General features: G+C 35.3%; 1 protein-coding gene across 1 annotated transcript; it reads left to right on the top strand.

Annotated features, from left to right (window-relative positions):
• Window positions 1-362: 362 nt before the first annotated feature.
• Window positions 363-10,206, top strand: LOC130444719 (whirlin-like). Its single transcript, XM_056779994.1, has 3 exons — window positions 363-399; window positions 4,576-4,842; window positions 9,985-10,206. The coding sequence occupies exons 2-3, from the start codon at window positions 4,609-4,611 to the stop codon at window positions 10,204-10,206; spliced, it is 456 nt and encodes a 151-aa protein (XP_056635972.1). The 5' UTR covers window positions 363-399; window positions 4,576-4,608.
• The last annotated feature ends 543 nt before the right edge of the window (window positions 10,207-10,749 follow it).

The following is a 10,749-nucleotide window of genomic DNA, read 5'->3' as shown; positions in this document are numbered from 1 at the left end:
GAGATTCTACAGCTGTTATTGGACGAAAAAGTTATTGAAACAAGATAATCGCATAAATGGCATATAATTTGAGAATGATTTGCTTGAAACGACACCTAGAGCTACTCTAAACTAACTTAACCTAACCTAAGCTTCATGAGCCGCGTGCTTTTTTTGGAGATTATACACAAAGGAATATTTAATAAGTGCGAAGAGGTTAGTGGTGAAACGGTAAAAACGGGAAGCACTATTCTGTATGCAGTTACTAATTCAAAAATACTATGATCAAAGAAAATATGTATTCGTTTGCTTTACAGACTACCAAAAAGCGTTTGACTCCATACAAAAGCTATATGCAAATTGAACAGCGTAACTGCGAACTAGCGGCTCTCTAAGTACGGAACACCTTCAGATACTTAGGTGAGTTCATCAGGGATACTATTTAACATATATGTAGAACGAATTTTTAAGCTGGCATTTAAAAAATCAAACTAATGGTCACAAGCAGACAACAACACGGCGAAGCTCAATTACCTGTCGATGGAAATAACATAGAGAGAGTCAATAAATTTAAATACTTTGGATGTAGGAAGTTAAAACTCGGATAGCAATTGCATAAACAGTTTTTACAAACTTTAATAAGTTCCTAATCTGCCGAGAAGTCCCCCAAAGCCTTAGATTGATAAAATGTTATATTTGGCCAATCGTTGTAAATATTGCGCAGACCTCTACGGATCCCATGGACCGAGCAAACAACGAATGAAGAAGTACTGATGAGAGCGGGTGTGGAAAGAGAACTGATTGCGGTAATTAAACAACGAAAAGCATCCTGCAAGTGCCGAGATATTCAACTCTCAAGCTCATACTGACGGAAAAGATCGACGGAAGGAGAGGACCAGGACGTAAACAACATTCCTGGCTACGGAATATAAGAGTGGTGACTTCAGATAATAGATTAGAAGTTTTGGACAAGATAGCACCTACACGCTGCAAAGTCTATGGTACTTGAAGAAGAAGACCCTATGTTCTAAATACTATTTAACAAGGTTATTTGAACAAGAACGACACACATACTTTAACAGGTTGTAGCTACAGTAGCAGTCAACAGATAACATTATAGTCCAAATTTTAAGAAAAAATGGAGTTAAACATAATTCTGGTTTCAACGACGTTATAAATCTAATGATACGGTTATGTACTCTTCAATACATAAGGCTCCTGGCCACTCCAAACGTTTTTCTATTTTTCTGTACAGCTTATGGTTACAAAAGACCAATGAAAGCCATAAAACTTGTATTACCTCGGGTACATTCATGGAAATTTGTAATAATATATAAAATACACTTTCGTGCATAAAAACAGACTAAATATGTTGAGAATTGATTAAATTGTCAGCTGATCCGACCTATCCCAACCTTGACCAAAGTTGGTAACCATGTTCATGTTAATTTTTAATTTGGTTAAGTTGGCAGGCGATAAGCACTTTTTGAAAAAGCGGAATGAAATGGCGCCAGGCAAACGTGCTCCAATTTGTAATCTCAAGAATTATTAAGTATTGAGCAACAATCCGACGATTGTTTAGCAAGAGTTTTGTTAATAAAAACAAGTATTGTCAAACGATTCAAAAGGTATGTTCATTTCGTATCAAATTAAGCTTTATTTTTGTGTTCAAATCTTGTCTCCACATGCCAAAACTTTGTTCATTAATTTTCTTTCACAGAATTGTAAGAATTGTAAACAAAAAAATAAATTGCTTTTATATAAAGTCCTGAATATTTTTCTTATTAAATTATTTAAATTATTAAATTCTAAATTATATTCTTATTAAAATTGTAAAAGTTAGGTACTGATTTTTGTGTACATTGACAGGTACTTTTTGTTCAATAAACTGAACATTTTGCGAACTTTTGACTTTATCATTTCTCAATAAAGAACCCAAACCCACTGAAAAAAAAAACAAAATATCTTTCGCATACACCCGCATGCAATTCATTCTACATTACAAAAGTTATTACAATTTCTCCGCGAAGATTACTTCAATCACATAATTATGGAAGTACTTATCCGTAGTTATTTATAGGAATCAAAACGAAATCTTGGCACAAACTATATTTTGTTAGAGTATGTCTATGGTAATTGATACCTGTATATACCAAAAGCACCGTGAGATATCCACTATACGCATGAGTACCATAATGATACTGTAGCAGTTTTCAATAAGTACCCGAGATGAGAGAGAACGTCAACCGAACGTCATGCATTTTTCAACAGCAATTATTATTGCAGTTATACGTGCCCGTGGATGGAATAATTACAAAAAACGGTTTTGGAAAAAGTGTAATTGACGAACATATCACATTAAATTTATAATCCTATTATTGAAACAAAAATTTAGAAAAAACGAAAATATCCATAATATGTTAATAAATAGTACCCGGGACTTAAAAGCGAAATTAAATAATAAGTTGGTTACAGCATTTTCAAACAATAGTATACAGTGTCCTCTTATGACAATCTTTTAAAAAAGTTTTGCTGAATCAGCTTTCGAAGTTCCAGTTTAAACTTGTTCACACTAAGAGTTCTAGTCCCTCTTGACAGCTGATTGTAGTACCTTGGTCCTTGGAATGCAATCAACCTTTGGCCCATTGTAGTTCTTGCTGTTGTGGTTCGTAGGTGGTCTGCTGATCTGTTTGACATCTGTGTATGGAGTTGGCTGCTTGCTGTGTATATACAGGTTTTAATATTCCGTTTGGGAGGTATAAGCCCGATGTAGGATGAAGATGAAGCAAACCAAAGACTCGTCGGCAGCACTCCCCCACACTAGTGTCAGGTATGAGAGGTGGGAATGGATAAATGAGTAATATAATGTTAGTAAATGTTTGGAAAACAAAATGGTGACGGCTCTCCGAAGCATTACAACTGCCGGTGCTATCTTCCTGCAGATACTGTCTATATGTGCTTCCCGTGAAAATTTGTAGTCTATAAATTGAAAATACAATATTATGAATATGGTAAGGGAAACTGTAATTTTTTATAAACATAAAATAAATTTACAAGGATTTTATAAAACTTTGAATTCCATCCATTTTTTCGCAAATGACAAAAAATATCAAAACTCTTCCCAGAAGTACCTGGCCTAACCTAGAGATGGCGATAGTTGCTTGAAAATACCACTGTATTAGAAAGTACACAATCTATACAGAATAAGTTTGAAGTTTGAAGATGACATGTTGTTTAATATTTGTTGGCAGCTATCAATAGTGAACGTTTTCAGTGAATTTGTGAATATAGAAAAAATTGGTCAAGACCAGCATCGCAGTGGTCGACCAAATGAGGTAACGACTCCAGAAATGTTGTAGAAAACCCACTAGTCGGTACTGGATGATCGTCGGTTGAAAATGGGTCGGCTAGCAGATATAGTAAACATTTCAGAAAGTGTGGTACATCGTATATTAACTGAAAATTTGGACTTGAGAAAGATGTGCTCATGATGGTTGCCGCGTTTGCTGTTTCATGACCATCGAGAAAACGTGGGTACATCACTTCATACCCGAAACAATGGACTGAAAAGGAACAACCGGCTTCACAGAAGACAAAGACCGTTCCATCTGCAGACAAGGTCATGGCGTTGATTTTTAGTGATGCGCGTGGGATAATTTTCATTTATTATCTTGAAAAAGAAGGAACTATCAATGACTAGTATTATGCGAACTTATTGCAACAGTTGAGCGAAGAAATCTAGCAAAAAACGACCGCATTTGGCTAAGAAGAAATTGTTGTTTCATCAATACATTGCACCGGCTCACATATTCGTTATTGTAATAACCAAACTGAATGAATTAAAGTTTGTATTACATTATACACCCTAAACGCCAGATTTAACTCTCTCGGATTAGTTTCTGTTTCCAAATTTCCTAAAATGGCTCGGTGGTTGAAGATTTTCCAACAATGAAGAGGAGACGTCGGCAGTTAATAGCTATGCTGAGGAGCTTGACGATTCTTATCATAAATAAAGTATCGAACTTATTAAATATCGCAGGAAAAATGTATGGAGCTAAAAGGAGATTACGTTGGAAAATAAATATATTTTTTTCCCAAAATTTTCGTGTTTTCTTTGTTAGACCATGTACTTCTGTACTATAATAAGATAGCTTACACCCAGAGCTCAAAATTGATACTTTTCATATGAAACACATATTGAATATTATTTAATGTAAGTCATTTTTAACCTACGGAAGTGGAACTGAAAGATCCAAAAAATAGCCTCCTTTGGGAGTAGTCTATGTATTCTGAAAGCAGAACAATAAGATGTATGTCTTATACAAAATGTCTTCAAAGTATAGCCTGTAAAACCAAAACGACTCCCTAAAACAATCTACAATCTACAAATAATTATATAATATATTTAATAAATGATACATGTCTTTCCTATCTGAATCTTTTGGTCTTAATTATCTAGAAGCTAAAGACAACTAATATTCTCACACAACTTGGTAATTTTTGGTTTATTACTAGTTCAAAACCGATACAAAGTAACCAATTAACACATCGAATGATCAAATGATTTTGTATAACTAACAATTTCCATATTTCTAGGAATTGGCTCATAAACTTTCCAGAAGCTTCGACATGAAAGATGAGCAGAATCTATTAGAAACCGAAGGCGGCATGAGACGACACCAGTCGATGCAGAGGCTAACACGAGACGGTATTCCACCAGAACATAGAGATCCTGCCAAGGTGGTACAAGACGAGGAAGGTAATCTGAGGATAACTGTAAAAAAAACAAAACCTATCCTCGGAATAGCGATAGAAGGTGGAGCAAACACGAAGCATCCTTTACCGAGGATCATAAATATAAATGTAAGTACATAATTTTTTTTATTTTTCGGTTCTAAACGTTTGTACTTCTCTGGGAAAATATGATATCTACGCCAATGTTAATCCCCAATTTCTCTCGCGTATCTATTGTACTCTTTTATCGTTAAGACACCTCTTTTCTATGAGCATAAAACTTTCTTCTGAACCTATTCTTTGTCGTATTACTACTTATATTGTTGATATCCCTTTTTGTATTTCCTCGTCCTGTTGAAACACCACCAACTTTGCAGATGCAGTCTTTGATGTTAAGTGTCGTATTTGTGAAAACTCTATAACGAGGCAAATCTGTTGAAACCGTATTCTTCATGGTTGATATCAAGCAATCAGCTTAAGAATATGCATATCGACTGCTTGGAGGTGAAAGTCAAATTGTTTCAGGAGAATGATAAATAATACAAAATTTCTAATTAATTCCTTCTTTAAACCAATTTCAAATGAGTATGTGAGGGTACTAAATAGTATATAACAACTACAGGGGCCGAAATTGAAGTTTCGTTCTTCGCTTCGGGCATCATGACACGCAGGAGCGAGATGTCAACTTTTGGCCCGTGTAGTGTATATGATTTTTCTTTATACCTCGGTCGAAAGTACGTACTTTCGTACGGGGACAAAAGTTTAACATTTACTCGGCTGTGCCATATTCTACAAAGTTCGCCACGTACATTTTCCAAAAAAATACGGGCAAACATCACTCAATAAGTCAATATCAATGCAAACATTCCAACGCTTCTTCAGCTTCTCGTTGCTGTGCTTGTAGAAGAATTTGTCTTTTGCATCAAGCTTCAGTTTCGGCAATAGCCAGTAGTCACTGGACTCCAGATCTGGACTATACGGTGGATAAGGAAAACAAATCAAAGTGTGAATCGGTGCATTGTTTTTGTTTTTTCTTCGACATATGAGGCTGTTTTTCCTTGATTTTTGCATTCAAATGATCCAACAACTCTACGTAGTATTCGCTATTGATTGTTTTTCCCTTTTGGATATAGTCGATGAACAATATTCCATGCGCATCTCCAAATACTGAAGCCATAACCTTCCCAGGTTGACTGTTATGCCTTTGAACGCTTCGAACTTGGTTCACAGACCGCAATCCACTAAGATGATGATCGTATCAATTCCTGAGTGAAGAATGGATCCATGTTTCATCCATTGTGACATATAGGCGCAAAAAATCTGATTTATTACGTGTAAATAAGACCAAACACTGAATCATCGACACGTTGTTGGTATTGATCTACTGTGAATAAACACGACACCTACTTTGAAAAAAGCTTTCTCGTGGTCAAATGTTCATGCATTGGCAATTGTAAACGCACTGCCTTCTGATATCTTTACATCCTAAGCTAGCTCACGCAATTTCAATTTACGATTAGATATAACCAATTTGTGGACTTTTTTTATATTTTCTGGACCTCATTTGGACGACAAGAACGTTCACCATCATCGGTGTCTATACGACCACGTTTAAATTCAGCAAACTAATAACAGATGGTTCTTTTCGATGGAGCAGAGTCCGGATAAAACTTTTTAAACCATTGCTGAGCTTGTACAGTATTTTTTTCGTCAAGAAGCAATGATAAGTAAATACACGAAATGTATAAACTGGTGCTACGTAAACGTCATACGGATTTGACAATGGCAGCGCCATCTGTGTGTAAGTCACACGACTTATTAAGTGATGTATTGTGTATCTCGAACTTAAAGTAAAATTAGACATGATCTGAAGTTTCTTCCTCTTCCTCAGAAAATCTATGAAATGTTTGTAGATTATTTATGGAACAGTTTTGCCATACGTCACTAGTTTTGTTGGTTTTATGTTAGTCTAATTTTGTTTGTTGTGATTTTCTAAATCTAAATAATGAAAAATGCTTGATGTTCGATTTGATTTTTTCTCGCTTTAAAAACAATTGTCATGGATGAGGTCGTTTCCACATTTATTGGTAGAAGTCTCCAATTGATCTGAGTAAAGTATTTTAACAAAAATGAAATTAACATTGTGATCAAACAATCTGCATTCGTTATTTTCTACTTAACTATGTAATTAGATACTTTCTGAGGGGGTAGTATCCTCTAAAAGATCCATAAATGAAATTTTTTTAGCATTAAAAGTCCTAAAGAACTTATAGTCCTAGCAAAATCCGTTCTACTAATGAAGTACACTGATCATTCGATAATCAATTTGAGTTCAGTTGAAACAAAAGTGTACTTGATGCCTTCTAGGTTAACCAAAATTCAGAAAGCTGCCAATATTGCCTAATTGGCATATGATAGTCTATCAGAAGACTGGCAACTCATCAAGGTCTTAAGGCGAGTACTGTAGCCAGAGTGAAGAAGCGATGGCAACCAGACAGGACCTTGCGTCGAAAGGTTGGGTCTGGAGGAAAGAGAATTCCTAATGATTCACAAAATGTTGCATGGATTAATGTTTGAAGAGAACATTCGTTTTCATCGGATACTAGTGCTGCATATGCAACAAACTTTCCAGGATCCCGTTCTATGACATGCAGACGAATTAGTAAGTGCTAGGAAAGCATTGCTTTCAAATGAGTGTGTATCGTAATCTGGATTATTGGATCGAATTGTCTTTACACAAGAAAAACCAAAAAGAATCAAACAAAATTTCGATGTCAAAATATTTTATTACTCAACACATTCTCCTCTTAATTGGATACATTTATTAGAGCGAACCTGCAACGTCTCTAGACCTTTAAAAAAAATGTTTTAAACTTTTTTTCAGTTGAGGAAAGAGATAATAGTCGGACGGAGCCAAATCTGGTGAATAAGGGGGGTGTTCTAGTAATTCAAACCATAAATCACGAATTTTTTGTATAGCAACATGAAATGTGTGTACAGGGGCGTTGTCCTGCAAAAACAAAACACCTTTGAATAACTATCCGCGTCTTTTAACTTTAATTTTTCCCGTAGAGTGGTCCCCTTATCTGCCCTTATCCAAACAATCAATCATGATTACTTCATGGCAATCCCAAAAAACTGAAGCAAGAACTTTTCCACCAGATTTTTGGGCACGAAACTTCTTAGGTCTTGGAGAAACAGAGTGTCGCCATTCCATCGAATGTTGCTTTGTTTGTGGATCGTAGAAATGTACCCAAGTCTCATCCATAGTAACAATTCGGTTTAAGAAGTCTTCATCGTTTTTAAATCGAGCACAAATCGAGGGCGATGCTTCTACCCTTGCACGCTTTTAGTCAATATTCAAACATTTGGGGATCCATTTTGCAGCAATTTTTCTCATGTCTAAATTGACTGCATCGATATTTTCGGAGACTGACACAGAAACTGGCCTTCCCGATCGGTCATCATCTTCAATGGAAAATTTACCTCTTTTGAAGCTTGCAGTCCAATTTTTCACGGTCGCATACGAAGGACATTGATCCCCAAGAGTATTAAGTATATCTTCGAAAATTTGCTTACCTCTTAACCCTTTTAAATACAGGTACTTGATGATGACTCGATACTCCAATTTTTCGATTTTCACAATTTCGGTGGACATCTTTTTTCTTTTAATTTATTGCGTAACTCTGGTTCACTTTTTTGACGTCAAACTTTACACCAACACTTCTAATAAGTTATTGTTCATTGCTATGGTAACGCAATATTGTGTTTATACATGGAGCTGGTCTAGGCTAACTAGAAATCAATACATCCTCGTATTGATGGAAAGAATGTAAATGTTTAGGCTTGGAAGAGTATCAATGAGCCTATCGTTTGTTGAAGAATTTATGCAAGGTTAAATTCTGAAATTTACCTCAATACTACATGATGTAGTAATCGGTAAATCAAACTTTGATGTAAACGACTTATCATTTACCAACATGATAATTGTCCTGTCCACACCGCCCGCATAATTCAACATTGGTTTCGACAAAGCAATATTGAGACCATGTCCAACAAATAATCCTGATATAAATCCCATTGAAATTTTATGTGGATGGTTGGTAAAAAAAATTTACAAAAGGAATTTTACTCCTAAAAATCAAGAGGAGCTATGGGAAACTATTGGAACATTATGGGAAAACTTCATACCAAGAAGATCAGAAAAAGTGATAAACAGAATGGCGCTCTAATTGATTACCAACAAATTTGTTTTTCTATTTAATTATTCGTCAAATAATTCGTTTGTTATCTACTGTTTTATCATCATTATTCTGTATTTTCAAATTTATTATGGATTCTTCAATAAGTGACTCACTTATGACGCGGCCTCTAATATAACAGGTCGTAGGAAACGATCTTAATCATTCCAGTATAGGAGACGAATCTATCCGCCAAATCATTACCGATGTCTTTACTAAAATCTGACCGAAAAGCAACCGAATTCGCTGTTCTAGTATGAACCAATACGATTTGTTTGAAAGTTTCCATTCTGTAGCTCTGTTTGGTAATAACATCGCAGACCTCATCGTTTTACCTTGTTTGTTCCACTATAGATCACTATTAGCATTCTTCCTGATGCCCAAGGAACAGGATTTTTGACCTGGCGCTCATATCAATTCAAGTTCTTCTAGTTCGATTCAGAAATTCAGAATTGTTTGTATTGAGTGATGGACTTATTGCGCTTTAGTAATCTTTAGAAGAAAAGAAGATACTCCTCTATAATTTTCAAGCCTACCTTATAACGAACAAATGGGTTTGAATGGTGAATATTTACCCGAGTCAGCTGGACCGAAAAGATTAATAATTATGATATAATGAAAATTTACCTGATATCTTAATATCGGTTATTATGGCAATAAATGTCAAGTAAATCAACTGAACAATTGCAAATATCTGTTTCAAGACTTGTATAATATTTCAATGAATAGAAATGTGCATCTCTGAACTATAATATTGTACTAATAACTGCATACGATACCAGTAGAAAATCGAGAAGCTATTACATGAATGAACATTATTTCTTTTGTGACTGTTGAAGTAGCATCTATGGTCATCGTGGTTATCTTATCATAAGACAACTATCGAGGTATTCACTGCGTGATTCAAATGCAACCTGACCTATAACTCTGACAGTTGTAGCTGACAGAACGCGGTTGTTACCACAATCAATATAAATAACAGAATATCATATATTGGTTCTAAGTAGTTTAATTCAGTTTAATTTTACAGGAAAGTGGGGCTGCTTTTTACGCTGGAGGTCTAGAAGTTGGCCAACTCATTTTACAAGTCGACGGAACCCGCGTCGACGGTCTTCAGCACCAAGACGTAGCACGTCTCATAGCCGAATGTTACGTTCGAAGAGATAGAGAAGAAATAGAATTTCTAGTCGTGGAGGCAAAAAAGAGCAACACGGAGCCGAAACCAACGGCATTAATCTTCTTAGAAGCTTAACATTTGCTTAGCCTCCCCCCTAGCGACCCTCCGGGGCCGAGTCACCAACCGACTGAATAGATCTACGATCTACGATTTACTACATATCACTTGTATAATAAAAAAAAAATCCACCACCTTGAAACTCGTCAGCTACTTCAATTAAACGTAATATTTAGTAGGCGAATAGTTGAGATTCAAGTTGGTCGCGTAGTTGTCGTAGGAACGAAGAATGCTTGCATATTATATTTTAGTCTCGTTTATAGTACAGAAAATTTTTCATCACTTTTAAAGTAATTAGATGCCTCAGAACAACAATAGAAAAAATTTTGATTTTTCGAGATACGTTCAAATTAGTTCCAATAACAAAACCTGGGTATTGATAAAAAAAATAAAAGAATCCATGCTTGGAAATTGGTGAATTTTAATTACTTTCAAATCTTATATTTCTATAATTGCCGTTTTAAGTTGCTATTCAATACATTAGTATCAAAAGGAAGTATTATACAACCATCCAAACTTCGGAGACTGATTTTACCGTGTAAACTTCTAGAATCTCAACAA

The sequence above is a fragment of the Diorhabda sublineata genome, chromosome 5, assembly GCF_026230105.1.
Source record: "Diorhabda sublineata isolate icDioSubl1.1 chromosome 5, icDioSubl1.1, whole genome shotgun sequence".
Taxonomy (NCBI): domain Eukaryota; kingdom Metazoa; phylum Arthropoda; class Insecta; order Coleoptera; family Chrysomelidae; genus Diorhabda; species Diorhabda sublineata.
This window is presented reverse-complemented; position numbering and strand designations above follow the sequence as displayed.